The following is a 17,332-nucleotide window of genomic DNA, read 5'->3' on the forward strand; positions in this document are numbered from 1 at the left end:
CTTCCAAGAGGCATGGAAGTGCCCAAGAGGGGCCTCCCCGATGGCCCCAAGGAGAACAGCACTTGGACTGGGGCTCAGGGCCAGGATTTGGGGGGGGCCTCCCCGTCACCTCTTCCTCCCTAGGACACACTCACTGGGCCGTCTGTTCCATCCCCCTGTGCCCGGTGTGACATGGGCCCGAGCCAGCTGCTTCCCCACATCGACCTGCTTCCGAACCTCTCGCTCCATGGACCAGGACTACCTGCCCTTTTAATCCCAACCACAGCCAGCTGCCTTGCACCTGGCCCACCAGCTGCCTTACCTCCCCCGGGGGGATTCCCACACACAGGCGGTCCACAGCCGGCTTCTTCCTCGCCCGGTACACCTGAGAGAAATGGAAAGAGCCTGAGAGCAGCATCCCAGGCCTGAAGCACGTGGGGAGAGCGTGGAGTCGCGGACTTGTGCGGGAGCCCTCCCCCCTGCGCAAATGCAGGCCAAGCACCTGCTGCAGCAAGTGTGTGGACCCCACGGTGAACATTGCATGGGACCCCACCGCTTCCTGGTGCTCTGAATCATTAGCTCCAGGGCCGCCGGACTGGTGGCAAGGGAAAGAGTTCTAATTCCTGGCAGGACGGGTTCATCGCCCTTGGAAAGACCCAGAGAGAGCTGGGGGGGTCGCGGGCGAGGGTGGATTGAAAATTTGGTCACCAAAACTGTTTTTTTTTTGGGCAGGACACTGGGTTTGTGAGCAACCGAACGTATTCACAGGAAGGGTCTGCGTTCATGGGAAAACTCAGATGGCTGTCAGAGAAAACTAACGCCCCGAAACCGAAATATTCCCGTTTGGCTCATGCCGCCGCAGAGCCTCATGGGACGTGTAGTTCAATTGCCTCATCTCTCCGCTCTCCTCTATGGGTTGGGGGCCCCAGCTGGACTGCATCTCCCATGATGCACCATGGCCAGGGACTCCCTAGGTGCATTGCCTGCCCTTGCCAATGGGGGAGGCGGTTGTGGTGGCTCATGGGAGGTGTAGTCCAATCAGGGGGGCCTGGCCCATAGTAGAGAATGGGGCCCTGTGGGAGAATTTCGAAACTGAGATTTGTTGATATTTGAACAGCTGCCAAAAAAAAAAAATCTGTGGAAAATTTTTATTTTCATTAAATTTTTCCATAAAACAGAAAAAAGTGGCACAAGGAAGAGCCACGACCTCCTCTGGGGGTGACGGTGGGAGGCAGATGATGATGCCCCCCACCCCTGAGTTGAGGAACAGGCTGCTCCAGGAGTGGCATCGCTGCCCATTTCCACCCGCCCCCTCCGCACCTTGGTCAGGTCATGCAGCACCAGGATGTCTCCCTGCCGTGCTCCACTTGTGATCTTCTCCCGCTCCCTGGCCACGTCCTCGTCCTCCCTGCCCAGAGGGGGAAGTTTAACAGCAAAGGGCCTGAAGGGAAGGAGGGGGAATGGCTCAAACCAGGATGCGAACGGAGGGTGACGTCCCATGAGGGCGAGCGGTGTAGAATGGCACGTTGGACTGCACGGTTGCCATGACGCTCAGACCTAGCACGGGCTCTAGGGAGCTTGGAGATCCCATGAACGGTGCTGGAATCCTGGGGGGTCCTTGACCTGGGGGCTGTGATCAGGTGTCGGGGGTCCCAGATTGCCAAATGGGAGGGGTCCCAACTAGACCTCAGCAGGATGAGACAGAGTGTTTCATTCTATGCATCCGATGAAGTGAGCTGTAGCTCACGAAATCTTATGCTCTAATAAATTTGTTAGTCTCTAAGGTGCCACAAGTCCTCCTGTTCTTTTTGCGGATACAGACTAACATGGCTGCTACTCTGAAACCTGTCTTCATGGTAAGAGTTGCTGGTCTAATCCGGTCCCGGCTGTGGAGACAGGCCCGTGTGAGCAGGGTCAGATATTACAGTGACCATGTGAGCACATGGGTGAGAGCCCAGGGGACCTAGGCTTCTAAATCACTTAGGGTACATCCACACAGCAGCCAGGGGTGTAAAATCATGCAGATTTGGCTCGGAGGCCTGGACGGACAGACGGATGCGGCAAGCGGAGGTGGCATCTCCGCCCTCCCTGGGTCATGTCACTGAGATGTTAACTCTGCCAGCCCAGCCCCCGAGCCCAACGACTGGTGGGGAGCTGGGAGAAGGGGGTGTAGTGTCAAACAAAGGGGTAGATGAACAACGGGCTTTCCCCACCCTGTTATGGCAGGGACGGGGAGAGTGACTCGGGGAGGAGGCTGGCCGGAGCTGGAGTTCTACCCCAGCCGCACGCCCATCTGCTGCTCCCGCCGCCCCCCACCGGCCCCTCACCGGAGCTTGACGAAGAACCTGTACTGCAGCAGGATGGTGAAGAGGAAGAAGACGATGCCCTGGAGAGCCATGGCAAACATGTTCTTCCCAGCCAGGTCCCAGCACAGCGGAGACACGAAACGCTTGTCTCCTGGGAGGGGAAATAGGGCTTGAAAAGAAGAAAGGGGTGGTGCATGGGGGAGGCATGGGACAGGACAGAGTCAGTGCACGGCAGAGGGTCAGATACCACGGTGATGGCCATGGCCTAAGAACCTAGGCAGAGACAGACAGATGCTCCTGAGGAGAGTGGCGCAGGGATCACAGGTGTTACCCGTTCATGCTGAGTCTGGGGTGGGGGAACGTGTAGCCCCCACGCTCTGGGCTCAGGCCACTCACCGAACCTCTCGAAAGCATCGGCCATGGCCTGGTTCTTCACCATGTCGATGAGGCCCCGGCCCAGGCAGAAGTGCGGGAAGACGAGGAAAACCTTCTTCAGGATGCGGTTGACATGGTTCAGCTTCTGCCCGGGGCGGGGGGGGGGGAAAAGCAGAAGACTCTGGCTCAGGGGACAGCCCCAGCTCTGTGACACCAGCACGGGGGGGGGCTCCCACCATCTCCTTGGGAGTCCCCTTCCCCGGGAGCTGAACTCACCTCATCGCAGGCACTGGGCTGAGGTTGGGGGCCTGGGCAGTTGCTAGTTAATCTTGGGTTGGAAAACCCCCACCGTGCAGCCAGTCCCGAGAGGGCCAGGGAAGCCCCCAGGGTGCAGGGCTCACCTGGTCGATGAAGAGCTCCAGCACGAAGGTGGCCACGCTGCCATTGATGCCAATGAAGAGGTTGACGCAGGTCAGCACCACGTAGGCCGTGCTGGGGATGCTGAAGAGGAAGGAGGCCGGGTACATCAGCGGCGTGATGGACCAGCTGGGGTGGAAGAGGAACAGAGCTGCAGCAAAGCCAAAAGACACCCGGCCCGGCACCAAGGAACCAAGCCCATGCCGCAAACCAGGGCTGGGAGACAAGGTACCAATGTCCCACAAAACCGCGCCGCCTCCCCGCTCTGTTCAGAGCAGGCCAGGCTCCAGCCGGAGGCTCGGTCCTCCAGGGCAGGGCTGCCAGCTGTAATCCACCCCTGAGAGAGACCTACCAGGCAAACGCCCTGAGGTCCAGTGTAGGGAGTGGGTATTTCAGCCTCGCTCAGATGGCCGGTCCCAGGAATGCAGGCCCAGGCTGCAGGCCCCTGAGGCTTGGAATAAACACGGACGCTTGCCTGGACCGAACCTCCAGGCCGGGCCAGCTAGCTCCCTTCCCCTTCAGGGCGAGCCTTTGGTCCCACTCCCCAGGATAGGACAGAATCCCCCTTGACCCCAACAGACAAAGCGAGCTCCCCGGCTGCACAGGGCATTTGCTCCCCGTGTCGTCAGGGCCAGGCGGGGGCCGCGCCCACCCCGGCTCACCCATAGAGGAACAGCAGCAGCACCAGGGAGGGCAGGTTGGCTGAGGACACGTAGGACTTCTGCTGGAAGCAGAGGAAGATGAGGACGACCAGCCCTGCTGGGACCAGGTAGTTACACTATGGGGAGAAGCAGAAAAGGCAGCGGGTGTGACCCAGTCGACCCTGGTTGGGTGGGGGGATTCTAATGAGGACAGGCCTGAAGCCACCCCCCAACTCCCTCCCCTCCAGACAGGGAGCGAGCCCCTCCTCCCCTGACTCTGACCATGCAGTAGCCACTGGCGTTGAGTTTGTTGCATACCCCACACGCCCTCACTGAGCCAGCGTGCCCACCCTGTCCTGGCTCAGGGCCTCTCATCGGCCCAGCGGTGAGCCCCACTCCTGGGCGCAGGCTTTCCTGCGCAGCCCACACCCACTCTGTGCGGCGCGCTGTCCTCGGCTCATGGAGACCGGGCCACCCCGGAGGTTGATGAGCCTGCTACAACTTCAGCTAACAGAACCCTCCCTTTTAGGTCCGGCAGCAGGGGCCTCAGGTGTTTCAATCCAGAGGGCCCAGGTTCAATCCCCTCTGCTGACAACCTACCCAGGCATGCAGCCATGTTGGGGCTGACACCTGCCTCCCTTCATGAGGGTCCTGCCTGCAGGTGAGAACCTGCCTGTGAGCCCCACCAGGTGCCAGCCTGACCCTGTGCTGGGGAGCTATATCCCCCACTCCCCGCCCCCAGATCCATGGGATCCCTCCTCTCCCGTGTAAACCTGCCACTCCCCAGATCTCCAGCCCCCCGGCCTGCCCCGCACCATGTCCCAGGCGAAGTTGCCCAGCCAGTAAACGCTGGGCTTCATGCCGCTGACGAACTGCAGGTGCTTGGCCTTGCTGACCCGCTCCTCGATGAGGAAGAGGACGAAGCTGGCGGGGATGAAGGACATGGCGAACATCACACAGATGGAGACCAGCACATCCACTGATGTGGCCATCCTACCATGGGGAGGGGAGAGCAAGATGAGCCAGCCACCCAGCGAGAGCCCCACCCAATCCCCACCCACCCCGAGGCTCCCCTGTACTCACAGCGCGGCCTCCGAGAGCTGCTCCTTGGTGAGGTTCAGGGGGTGATTGATGGCCGTGATGCCGTAGCGCCAGGGCTCCGCGCCCGGGGGCAGGCTGGCCCGCAGCAGCCCGTTGTTCACCACGTTGACGAAGGACACCATGGCATGCCAGCCCTTGTTGTTGAACCAGACCTGTGGCCGCATGGCAGCGTAACGGCAACACTCAGCGCCGAGCTCGCCCCCCGCTCGAACCCTGTGACTCACCCGCTGCCACCGTAGAACAGCTGGGAATTGAACCCAGGAGTCCTGAGGCCCGGTTCCCCGCGGCTCTGGCTGCCAGACCGCACTCCCTCCCAGGGCCAGGAATAGAACCCAGGAGTCCTGACACCCAGTTCCCATCCCTGCTCTCTGGCCTTCTCAGGTTGGCATCAGAGGATTAGAATATGCTGCCCATGAGGGTGACAGGCCCCTGAGCTCCCCCCACAGTGGGGTTCCGTCCCCAAACTGACCTTAACATTATTGTGCGTGTCCAGCCCTTCGATGAAGCTGGTCAGGTTTCCTAGCAGCCTGTCTATGGGGCTCCCCTGGGGGCCGGAAAGGGAGATCAGGACTGGAACCAGATCGATGAGCCATTCACGAGCCTCCCTGCCCTGTGCCAGCCCCATCCTGTCCCGCCCCATGCCATCCATCCCAAGCCCCGGCCCTGCCCCAGACCTACCACCCCTGCCAAGAGTCCCATGTGGCGGATGCCGCCTTCCAACCAGGGTAGCTCTCCGACTCATTGCAAATCCCCGAGGAAGGAAACTGATTCTGTCCCCCTCCCCTGCCCTGCCCTACCCCACCCCATCCCATCCATCGGGTTATACCTTTGTGATGTTCAGCACAGCCCGGATCTCCCGCACAGCACCATCCACCTCCTCTGCCGAGGGCAGGGTCTGAGAGCTATGGGCACCCAGCGAGATGCCGCCGTACCTGGGAGGGTGGGCGCAGGGAGGGAGGATCAGGAACCCAGGCGTGCCCCCTCATGCTCCTCCCTGCCCTGGGAGATTCCGGCCAGCACCTTGGGGCTAGGGCCGGGAGACACCCCCAGGCTGTGATGATGGGAGATCAGGTGCATTGGCACATGACAGGGAGACTATCTGGTGACCAGATACTGCGGTGATGGGCACGCTATATGCATAGACATATAGACAGAGATGCTGGGGGTGCCATCCCCCTTCCACAGCAGTAGATCCCCGAGCTTCAATCAGAGCCACTAAACCCCAGCCCCCTCCCAGAGCTGGGAACACTGGCTCCCAGTCCCATACCCTTAACAGTCTTACTAAAACAATTCATACCCCAGCTCCCCCCCCCCACCCCCCGCCCCTCTCACCTCTGCTCGTTGACCCATTTCTTGGTTCTCAACCTGCAGGAACAAAAAGGAAATGCCCGGGGAGCCGTTAGCAGAGCTTGGTGGGTCTGTCCCTGCGTTACAGCCCCCAAACGCCTGATGAACAGCCCTAGAGAGCAAGGTAGCAATTCGCCCACAGATCAGGGGCAGCTGGAGGAGTCCCAGGGCAAGCGATGCCCCCGCCCGGCCCGGAACGCAGGCCCCAGCCTTGGGGGGGGACAGTTCAGGCCCTGGTGGCCCAGTCAGCCCTTGGCTGCTGCACTGACAGGCCTCTGTGCCACCAGGTCAGTCCCAGCAGCCTCAGCTGGGATTTGGAGGGGGCAGGAAGGGAGAACTGTAGGTCGGAGGCAGAGACGGGAGCCCTCCCCAGACTGGACCAGTCCCCAGGATCCCCCAGGTGCTCACCCCTGGCGGATGATCTTGGGGTAGGTTTTCACCAGGTAATCGGAGATGTTCCTGCCTGTGAGGTTCTGGAGGATGTCGCCGGTGCCCCTTTGCACCTGGCGGGAGGACAGACGGCGACAGACAGACAGGAGACGGGACTGGTATTGTCATTGTCCCAGGCTGGGCTTAGTAGGGCCCCCAGGGCCACGCTGTGCCAAGGTCTAGTACCAACCCTGACGGAGTCCACTAGGAGCCACCCTCCTCCACCCACCCAGCCTCTACCGGCCGTGACTCTGGGGGAATAGAAGCGGGTGAGACCCGGGCGATGGCAGCTGCCAGTCTCCACGCTGGGCACTCCCTGGCCCAGTCTGACGCAGCTCCTGGCCGCTCTGGGCAGGCGTTTTTCTGCCCTCTGGGCTGAGCCTCCCTCGCCGCCCTCCCACCCTGACAACCCCAGGGGAGGTGGGAGTGGCCGGCTACCTGTGGAGGAGGAAGCCCCCCCGCTGCTTCGGGGCAGTCGGGCAGCATCTTCCTGGCCCCCCGGGAGCTGCACTCACAGGCCGGGGAGGGGTTGGCTGGCGTCCAGTTCGTGTTCCGGAAAACCTCGGCCAGGGACCGGGGCACTTCGGGGGTCCAGAAGCCTCGTTCGTGGGACGCCGGTGGGCAAGGCGCTCTCCTGAACACCCCGGGTGGGGAGAAGGCCGCTGGTTAGCGCCCAGCCTACTGCTCTCCACAGAGCTGAGTGGGAGCGAGCTCCGAGCCGGCCCCAGCTCCAGGCTAGAGCGGGGGGCATGGACCCCTGCAGGCAGGGGGTACAGCCCTGGGCAGGCCCAGTGTGTTCACTCCTCGGACGCCACTCTAGAACCCAGGACAAACACGGCCCAGACAGCAGCAGCTGCATAGGGGAAGTGTCTGGTCCAACAGAACCAGCCAGGCTGGCGCAAGGATGCCTCCTTATGGCAAGCACAGGGAACTGCAGCCACCTTGGGCTCCGCTCCGAGGCTCTTGGCAAGGAAGCAGGTGCAACCCCACAGGGTCCCTTCCCAGCGGCAGTAATTGCCCCCCAAGCCCATACATGCTGCCTGAGGGAGGGGCACAGGCTGGGGGATACTCACCCCTCCAGGGCATCCCTCATGCACTTGGTACCGAAGCCCGGCTCGGCCAGCAGGGCTCCAAGGAGCTGCACAGAATCAGGGTCCCCCGGGGAGTCATCACTGAAACAGATGGAGCGGAGGGGCCACTTCCATGAGAATCCTCCTAGCCGGCGTTGCCCCGGCACAGCCCAGGCGACAGCCCCTGCCCCCCACCTCACTCCAGCTGGGATGAGACGCACCTGAAAAAGGTGAACTGCTCCCCATACATCCAGGGCTCCAGGTGCAGTGGGGGGTACTTCCCAAAGGGTGGCACGATCAGGCTGAAAAGGAGGGCGATGCACACAAAGACAGCCGGCAGGACGATCTGTGGGCAGGGGCTGGAGTCAGAGCTGGGCAGGGGGGACGGTCCGGGCTGAGCCCCTTGAGCCAGGGCATAGCCCCAGCGTCAGAGCTGGGCAGGGGGATCCCGCAACCAGGGCCCCTCGGGCTGGGGCAGAGCTGGGGCTGGGGAAGAGGGGAATCCTGCAGCCAGGGTGCTAGGACACCCTAGGTCAAGTCAAGGATCCTACAGCCAGAGAATCCGGACTCTCCGGGGTCTGGGTCAGAGCTCCAGGATGCAGGCCTGACCCACTGGTAGGGGGAGAACATTCGCACAGGAATATTGCCCCCCACGTTCCATTCACCCCCCCCACACACACACACACCCCTCCCCCGATGCTCCACTGCCCTGCACCCTGTGCTTGCAGAGGGGCTCCCCTCCCACACCCCCCATCAGAGCCCCCCCCACACACACACTTCCCCGACCCTTTCCCGGCAGTGCCCAGGCTAAGGAGGAGAAGCCCGCAGTACTTGTGCGAAGAAGCCCCTGGTGCTGCGCCGGGCGTAGAGGAGTCTCTTGGTGAAAAGAGCCCGGAGATGCTGGCGGGTCAGGGCCCAGCCCAGCACCTGCTGGGAGCCTCTGCCATCCAGGCTGTGCAGGAAATCGGTCTCCTTTGGCTCCTCAGCTGCAAGAGGGAGAGCCAGAGACCCCCCCGTCAGCCCTGCCTGCAGCTCCAATGCCCAGGGCAGCCCCCCGCCCCACCAGCGTCCTGCTCCATGGGCAGCCTGGGGCTCCAGGCCACTTTGTGTCTCCAGGGACCCGTGTCTGGGGGGGGTGGAGGGCAGCTGGGTGAATTCTGGGCAGGGCGCTAGGAGCCGGGTCATGTGCGGGGAAAGGCGGGAGGCAATGCATGGGGAAATGGGGGTTTCCATAGGGGAACATGTCCCTCGTCTGGCTCAGAAAAGATGCCTCAGGACCCAGGGCCGAATCCTGTCCAGGCTTCCGCCCCTCCCATGGGGAGAAGGACAGCTCTGAACCCCCTCCCTCCCGCCGCCCAGCCTCCTACCTTTCCTGGATCCTTTGACTCGATGCAAAGAAAGAGAAAGAGGACAGGTCTCACGTAGCTGTGTGGGGAGCTTCCCCGGGGCACCAGAACCGGGGCAGGGGAACTGACTAGCGTGGCGCTGGATTCCCCATGCTGCGAACCATGGCCCGGGGGCTTGCAATGCCTGCCCAGCCACTCCCAGGCCCCCACGCCAGCCGGCTGCACCGGCTCCTGGGACGGGGCCTTTCGCTCTCGTCCGGCTAGACCCACAACAATTTCACACTCCCTCCCCCCCCAATTCCATCCGTTACCCAGAAGCCCCTGGCTCCCGTTAGCACTGCAAGGCGGGTGCTTCTGAAGCACCCAGAAGGCACCACAAGGGCAGAGAACCAGCCGTTTCCCACCATTCAGGTCCCTGCGGGGGTGTCCCGACGCAGGCGAGAGAGACACCAATGGGCAGATGGGAGGCTGGTCAGTTACGGAGCTCAGTGCTCCCCCCCCCAGCAGGAGCCGGAGCCTGGCTGTGCCCCCTTACCCGGCTCGGTATCTGCTGCCTCCGCGTCCCCGTTCTCGCTCACCGTCCGCAGCGTGTAGGAGGAGGCGGGGGCTGCCGTTCTCACACGCTGGGGGGCTCCCCCAGAGCCTGCCAGACACAGGGCCAGAGCATCACACCGTGGGCAGGCCAGAAAAAGCATGTGGAACGTAGGGCCGCGCAGAGGTTTTGTGTGTGTGTGCGGGGGGCGCCCTAGGGCAAAATCTGAAACTGAGCTCCTCGCCCCCATCCTTCCGAAAACTTACCACTGAGGGAAGTCCCGGGGGTGGGGGGTTGGAGAGCGAGCCCCCCCACTCACCCCATAGCCATGGCTCCCGTCCCATGGGGCAGGGTCCAGCTCCCCACTCCGGGTGTTCCCACCTGGCATGCAGGCTGGCAGCACCAGTCAGGTTTGCCCTACAGCCTGCCTGTCGTAGGGAGTTGGCCAGGGGACAAATGTCAGGTTTGGGGGCCCTCACAAATGGGGGGCCCGGGTCAAACTGCTCCTTTTGTTCCCCCTTCCGGGCAGCCCTGGTGACACCTCATTACAGCCACCCAGAGGAGCAGCCTGCAGGGACTACAGGATCCGCCATGCAATGCAGCCTGGCCCCTCGGCCGTGTTGGGATTTATAGTCCCTGCAAGCCAGGCCGGCGCAGCCTGGAGTCCCAGGAGGCCTGTTTCGTATGGCCCTGCCAAGCACCCTGAGGCTGTGCTGTGCCAGCTGCCCGACTGAGTGCACAGTGACCCTGCAACTTCCTGGGCTACCCAGCTGCACCCCGTGCCTTCCCTGAGCACCCCAGGGAGAGATGGGGTGAGAACAGTTTGGGGAAAAATAACTGGGTCCATCTCCCAAGGCTGAGCCCCACTGCAGTTTGAATGAAGATCCTTCTCCCAGGAGCCACGGGCTGCAGAGAACAGAGCTGAGTTTTCAGTACAGGAGCTTAGTCTAGAACTCTCATCCCTCAGCCCTAAAAATGGCATGATTCTACCTCCTGAGCTAAAGGAAAACTCCCTTAGCTAGCAGCAGTAGCAGGTCTCTTATCCCCTCTGCAGTCCAGGCACTAGAAAAACGATCATTCCTTCCACTCGCACGGCCGTTAACTTGGGCCCCCAGGTGCTCAAAGCTTTTCCAAGAGGCTGCCAATGTCTTTACCTGTGGTGTCAACGTCCACTCCTGTGTCCTCAGCCACCTTCAGAAAGATCTACAGAGGGTAAACAGGAACGGAAAGGTGTTTTACGGGGAGAAAAAAGGACAGTGGGCCCTCAGCAAACCAACTCCACAGGGCAGGGAGCGTCCCAGAGCCCACTGACGGTCCCACAGTCTCTGCTGCCAGCATTTCCCCCCCCCTCCACCATGTCCTCGCTGGAAAAATCCATCCAGATCCAGCTGATTTCCTAGCTGGCTTTTCCTGCAGCCCTCTGACACATTTCGCTCCATATTTTTTATGAAAATATGGACACGATACGACTATGACATAACTGAGATGTACTTTATGCAAGACGGGTCTTGTAAGATATCATTGGAAAGGTTACAGTTTACTGAATGTAATCATCCAATCTGTATGGCTGTATCGTTTCTGTTCCTGAAGTTGCCGTCACTGCTAACACTTCTGGTACAACAATGGAAAAGCCGGACAGGGCTGATGACCCATCAGCGAGGACAATGGACTGTGAAAAGTCTTGGCCTTCCTGCAGAACATACTGACTCGTGACTCGTGGACACTGGGACTCTACAGAGACAGGTGGTCTTGTCACCTGGCACTAAACATTACCTGGGACTTCTTGTAACTTTCCACTGGAAGGGAAGGGGGTCAAGTTTGGGAACAAAAAGATTCCTGCCTTAAGGAAATCCTATTTAAGGGTGGGGAGGAAGGCAAGCGGGACAACTCCTCTCCATGGCCTGTCTGCCCAAGAAGAAAGACTGCTAAAGCCACCTGAAGGGACGGCAAGGGGGGAGTCCAGACTGAGACGGGGTCCAGGCTGAAAAGGAATATAACTGGAACGTTGAACCACAGAAACTTTGCAACCTGCCTAAAACATTTAGGGTGAGAATTTACATTTTGTCACCTGTTTCTTAAGGATATTGAGCTTAGCTTGCATATTTTGCTTTATTTGGTCAGTAATCTGCTTTGTTCTGTTTGTTATCTCTTATATCCACTTAAAATTCACCTTTTGTAGTTAATAAACTTATTGCTTGTTGATAATATAACCCAGTTTATGTAATTTCTAACTGGCAGGGGGGCAAGAAGTTGTGCATATCTCCCTCCACATTGAGGGAGGGGGCGAATTTCGTAAAACCTTTGGGTTTGTACCCCTTAAAGGGAGTGGGCACTGGGATGTTGGAGTGAGCCCCTAAAGTGGAATCTTTCCAGAGTGGATCTGGAGGGAGAGCTCAGTGGTTTGAGCATTGGCCTGCTAAACCCAGGGTTATGAGTTCAATCCTTGAGGGGGCCATTTAGAGATCTGGGGAAAAAATTGGGGATTGGTCCTGCGTTGAGCAGGGGGTTGGCCTAGATGACCTCCTGAGGTCCCTTCCAACCCTGATATCCTAGGATTCTGTCTCTCTGTGCAGCTGGGGGTGGCCCTGCCTGTATGCTTGATTGGAAAATGCTTGAGAGCCTAGCCCAGCAAGGCCAGGTAAAGGGGACCCAGGCTGGCAGAATAGGCTGACTCAGCGGCACCCCAAACCCGTCACACCCTCACACTCTACGCCGCTGTCCACACTCTCTGCCCTCAACCAGGTGAGTTGTGGAGGGCAGACTGTCTTTCTCAGAAGCATCAGGTATAGGCCACTGCAGGAGACAAGGTGTCAGATGCGATGGACTAACGGTGCAGCTGGTACAGCAGGAGGAGAGAGACTGATCTTGATGGGCCTCCTGTCTGATCTGGTGAGACGAGGGATGGGATAACCGTCTGGATCCACGTATGGTCTGCCCCATATGACATGGGAGTAGGATACTGGGGTGTGAATAAGTGCACAGTTAGTGGCAGGGGATGGGATGCTGGGAGGGAGCTGAAGTACCTCTTCCAAGGTGGTGTCCGAGATCCCGTAGCTGGAGACCCCCAGCTCGCCCAGGCGCCCGTCCAGCTCCCGGAACAGCTCCCCAAAGGCCCCATCCTTGGCGCCGCCATACGGCAAGACGTACAGCACCTCGTGGCCAATATCCTCCACCAGCCGGGAGCCAGGGACCAGCTTCTGGATCAGGGCTGACAGCTGCGGCACGTCTGCAGAAACACAAAAGGGGCAGAGATTGCTGGGGGGAGCCAAGGCCTGGAACAGGGCACAAGACCCACAGCATCTGCACTGTGATGGGGTGGCCCGTGGGACTGACACAACATGGATACCCCAAGGGAACTGTCAGTGCTAAGCTGGCCTTGTGTCCCCGTAATGTCCCAGCCCCTTTGCAAGTGCTGATCCAGCCTGGCAAGGATTAAGTGGGTTCTGCTGATGCTGTGAGGCGGGTGGCTCAGCTTCCATCGGGAGATAAGGGAAGCGGGTGGGGCTCTCTGGTGATGGAGGATCTAGGGAGCGGGCTGAGCCGGGCAGATGGAGGATCCCAGCCTAGGGAGAAGGCTTGAGCTGCACTTTATCTTATTGTTCATAAAGCCCAGCCCGTAGAAGCTCGGACTCCCCCTGCCCTGTGCACGGTTAGGCCCAAGAACAGGGTGGGGAAGTCAAGGATTGAAGGATGCAGGAGAGATGTAGTGTGAGGTGACTCTCAAAAGCCAGCCCTTGGGTTGTTGTGGGGAGGGCCGGCCCTGGAAGGACAGGTCACTGGAGAAGGATTTCCCAGGAAGAGGAAATGTCTCCTTGGAGGCTGGAGGAGGAGCCGGGGAGGCAGCGAGGCCTTGAACACGCTCCAAGTGCAGGAAGAGACCCTGCCCAGGGAACTCAGCCACTATGGGGTCAGCCCCAGGCTGGGAACCAGGGAGAAGCTGAGACTCGCCGTGTCCCAGTGCATATGTGGTGGGGGGGCGAGGGGGGAGAGAATCTTAACTCTTTCCCAACCGGCTCCCAGTGCCAGCCCCTTCCTTCCCCCCGGAGCCGCTCACCCACGGTGCTGGACTCGCTGCACTGCTCGCTGCCCAGGCCGGTGTCACAGGTGCGCTCTGAACTGCTGTCATCCTGCGGGGAAGGGGAGGGTAAGAGACCCGGCCCTGGGCTGGCCCCAACTCTGAGGCTCGGGCCCCCCCTCTAATGACCGATGCCACGTCAGGAGATCAGGGCACCGGCTCCCCATGGTGAGCCCATTCCTCTACCTCCAAACTTCAGGGAACCCTGGAGCTGGATCGCCTAGGACGCCAGTGACCCCCCCAACCACCACCACTCTGCACTCATGCCCCCACCCACCGAGCTTCAGGGGCTCCCCCTGCCTTTCACCCCATGGGGTGCTCTACGGCTGTGCCCACCCACCCATTCGGGCAGGAGCCTGGCGGCACCAGGCAGGGGAGCCCACTCCCCCGGCATTACCTTTCTGCTGGCGATGGTGATGCTGCTGAAACTGCCCCCCAGGGCCGCCCGCTCCCGGGCGCCGGCCTCCCGCTTCACCAGGGTCAGGTAATAGCCGGTGCCCAGCTTGGCCTTGAGGAAGAGTGGGGAGCCGCAGCAGCAAAGCCGGCCCTGGGAGATGATGGCCACCCGGTCGCCCAGCAGGTCCGCCTCGTCCATGTAGTGGGTGGAGAGGATGACCGTGCGGCCTGGGGGGGGCAGAGCAGGGAAGGGGGTGGGAGAAGCCAGGGTGCAGCAGGGCCTTGATAGCCCCTCATTCCCAAGGGCTCCTCCTGCAGGGCAGAGCTGGAACGGCACCTGGAGCAGGGCCATGGCACAGACTGGCCCCCGCTGGAGCCGCCTGTACCCCAGTATGGGGGCGGGGGGGGGACCAAGCTGGCACCAAGAGCAGCTCGCGGACCGTAATGGGGGGGGTGTCGTCTGAGCCAGAGACACCCCTACATGGCTGCAGGTCACCTCAGGGTGAGTGACCCCTTGGACTGCTCCATTCGCCTGCATGCACCCACCCCCTCCGGCCCCCACGGGGTAGGACCCACTGGGGCCCAGCTCTGCCAGAATTGTTGGGTCCCCCCCTCCACCACAATGCTTGACCTCTCTCACCCAGCCCCGCCCCGTCCCCCTCTGCTCCCAATAGGCATCGTGATCCACTCCCTCACTGCCATGTGGGGCCCAGATCCCTGCCTCAGTTCCCCGGAAACCCCAGTAAGGAGCCCAGTGCAGAGGGCTCATCCCCACATGGCCTACTGGGGCTTGGCTGGGCCCATCAGACAGAGGCCCTGGCCCTTTCTGAGACCCCCCCCCTTCCAGCGCCTGCTGTTCCCACCCCCCCACCCCGCTCAGACCTTTGCGATACTTCAGCAGCAGCTCCCAGATGCCCCGCCGGGAGTAGGGGTCGACCCCAGCGGTGGGCTCGTCCAGAATGACCACCTGGGAGCCGCCCACGAAAGCGATGGCCACGGAGAGCTTCCGCTGCATCCCACCTGCCCCGGGGGAAGAACGGGGTGAGCGTCATGGGGCATCAGGGCGGGGAGGGGGGAGAAGGAAGGGGGTGTTGCTCCAGAGAGCGAGTCATCCCGGGTCACCAGGGCTGCGGTTCTGGCAGCATCCCTGGGAAGTTCCTCCATGCCACACACCCCCGGCACCTCCCCTGGCCCACGGCTCACCCCACCCCCCTCCACGCCCCACGCACACTGGACCAGTTTACCGAAGGTCGTGGTGGATTCTCCATCATGGGCACATTTTAAATCAGGGCAGGATGTTTTTCTGAAAGACCTGGTCGAGGGCTTATTTGGGGGACGCTGTCCAGCCCGTGTTACGCAGTAGGGAACACAAGGGGCCATTCGGGGCTGGGGAGTCCATGAACGCCACTCCCGCCCCCTGGTGACAGCACCACTATAAACACACCCGCCCCATGGGGTTAATCAAGCGAGGCCTGAGGCCGAGACCGCGTCTGTTCTGTGTCTGTACAGCGCCTAGCACAACGGGCCACGACTGGGACTCTGAGGAACTACCGCGAAATAAGCAATAAAAAATCATGGGAGAGAGAAGGGGGCCGTGTTGGGAGCCCACAGACCCATCCTTTTGGGCCCTGAAGCCTGCAGATTGGGAGCGGGCCCCTTATGTTACCCACTTGTAACCCAGCGGGGGCTTCCTTTTCCCTTTAAAAGGTGGCTCTCCCTGCGACATGCCAGGATCAGCTCCCAACCTCCCCACCTGAGCCCAGCCTGCCCCCTGTATCCCCATCCCGCCTGCTTGCTGGGCCCAGGGCACTCACCCGACAGGTTCTTGGTCTGCTCCCGGCGCTTGTGGGGCAGCCCCACATCCTGGATGATCTGCTTCACCTCCTCCTTCACCTGCTCCCCTGATAGCCCCTTCAGGCGCCCATAAAACCAGATGTGCTCCTCCACCGTCAGGCTGGGGGTGGGGGGTGGGGCGCAGAGAGAGGGTGACTCCCAGCAGGGCAAGGAGAAATATCCCACCGCTACCCCTGAAGACGCCCAGCCCCCTGATCTAACTGCTAGAGAACGCTCCTCTCAGAGCTGGGAACAGAACCCAGGAGTCCCGACTTGCAGCCCCCCCTCCCCGTGGACTCTAACCACTAGGCCCCTCTCCCCGCCCAGAACTGGGAACAGGACCCAATGGGCAAGTGCCCCAGCAGTTGATTCTCACACTGAGGCCGCTGCAGTGGGGCTGGTGACTTCTCCAGCGCCACTGGGTCCAATTGCGCTGTGCTCTGGAGGGGAGCAGAGTCCGGCCACAGGCCCTCCAGGCTGGAGGCAGCAGGGAGGCTGGGTGCTCCAACCATCAGGGAGCAAGGGAATTCTCCCCCAGCTCCATCTGCCTTGGATGACCACCCCGCACACACATGCTTGGTTCTCCCCACCCCCCACCTACATGTCAAAGAGGACGTTGTGCTGGGGACACATCCCCATGGTTTTCCGGATGCTGTCCATCTCGGAGCGGATGTCCCGGCCCAGGATGTAGGCCGTCCCGGAGCTGGGGGGCAGCAGACCGCTCAGGATGGACCTGGGAGTGGGGGAGCAGGACACAGGGGATTAAAACCCAAGCAAGTAGATTCAGAGGAATGTTTCCAGCGGCCACCTTCAATGCCTAAGGGAGCTCAGGGCATTGCAGGGGCCGGCAGGGGCATTCAGACCACATGGCCCCAGCTCCCAACACCATGCGGACACCGGCTCATCCAGCAGCTGTGCACCCCCCCAACCAGCGAGGAGAGCCAGTGACCCCACCCAGAGGGAGGGAGGCTATTTCTTTGCTCAGCTAGCCATGGCTGAAATTCACTAGCCACCCAGCATACCCTGGGCCAGGTCCTCAGCTCACAGATCCAGCGGAGCTGTCTGCCAAGGCCCTGGCCCAGAATCTCCTCTCCTAGCAGGTGTCAGGACAGTGACTGCAGTGGGGTTACTCTCACCAGTGCTGGAGACGAACTGGGCTCTGGCGTGGGCATACAGGCCACCCCGACCATCTGAGATGTGCTCCCGGCTCCCCCCTTTGATTCAAGGATTAACGTTATTCATTAATAAACCAGGAACCCTGAGAGACTCCGGGAGCAGAGCAAACAGTTCCGGAGGGACGTCTGCTCCAACTGGTCTGACTCTGGATCTCTCCTGCCACAGCAGCTCAGTGTCTGGCCCACCCAAGTCTAACCGGGCCCAATCCCCTCTATCGTGACCTTCCGTCACCCAGCAGGACCCGGGGGCGCTCCCCACAACTAGATCTGGGCTGCACGGACCCCAGCACTTCATACAAGTGAGAACATC

The 17,332-nt window shown here is 61.1% G+C and overlaps 1 protein-coding gene across 14 annotated transcripts in view; it reads right to left on the minus strand.

The window, feature by feature from the left end:
- Positions 1-17,332, minus strand: part of ABCA7 (ATP binding cassette subfamily A member 7) — a 54,544-nt gene that overhangs the window by 6,482 nt on the left and 30,730 nt on the right. For 9 of the 14 annotated variants that reach the window (XM_048831296.2, XM_048831295.2, XM_048831286.2 and 6 more), the window contains 25 exons: positions 16,449-16,580; positions 15,829-15,968; positions 14,897-15,034; positions 14,016-14,242; positions 13,598-13,670; positions 12,567-12,769; positions 10,698-10,746; positions 9,547-9,654; positions 9,033-9,050; positions 8,497-8,651; positions 7,887-8,011; positions 7,669-7,767; positions 7,034-7,229; positions 6,575-6,669; positions 6,152-6,184; positions 5,646-5,751; positions 5,289-5,363; positions 4,802-4,971; positions 4,534-4,711; positions 3,740-3,855; positions 3,062-3,206; positions 2,682-2,805; positions 2,307-2,436; positions 1,300-1,420; positions 302-364 (listed from right to left, as the gene is read on the minus strand). In XM_048831296.2, coding sequence (XP_048687253.2) covers positions 302-364; positions 1,300-1,420; positions 2,307-2,436; positions 2,682-2,805; positions 3,062-3,206; positions 3,740-3,855; positions 4,534-4,711; positions 4,802-4,971; positions 5,289-5,363; positions 5,646-5,751; positions 6,152-6,184; positions 6,575-6,669; positions 7,034-7,229; positions 7,669-7,767; positions 7,887-8,011; positions 8,497-8,651; positions 9,033-9,050; positions 9,547-9,654; positions 10,698-10,746; positions 12,567-12,769; positions 13,598-13,670; positions 14,016-14,242; positions 14,897-15,034; positions 15,829-15,968; positions 16,449-16,580 — 3,019 coding nt within the window. The remainder of the gene's footprint in view (positions 1-301; positions 365-1,299; positions 1,421-2,306; positions 2,437-2,681; positions 2,806-3,061; positions 3,207-3,739; positions 3,856-4,533; positions 4,712-4,801; positions 4,972-5,288; positions 5,364-5,645; positions 5,752-6,151; positions 6,185-6,574; positions 6,670-7,033; positions 7,230-7,668; positions 7,768-7,886; positions 8,012-8,496; positions 8,652-9,032; positions 9,051-9,546; positions 9,655-10,697; positions 10,747-12,566; positions 12,770-13,597; positions 13,671-14,015; positions 14,243-14,896; positions 15,035-15,828; positions 15,969-16,448; positions 16,581-17,332) is intronic. The other 5 variants (XM_048831292.2, XR_007353967.2, XM_048831294.2 and 2 more) reach the window with 5 other exon arrangements.

The sequence above is a fragment of the Caretta caretta genome, chromosome 25 (genome assembly GCF_965140235.1).
Source record: "Caretta caretta isolate rCarCar2 chromosome 25, rCarCar1.hap1, whole genome shotgun sequence".
Taxonomy (NCBI): Eukaryota; Metazoa; Chordata; order Testudines; family Cheloniidae; genus Caretta; species Caretta caretta.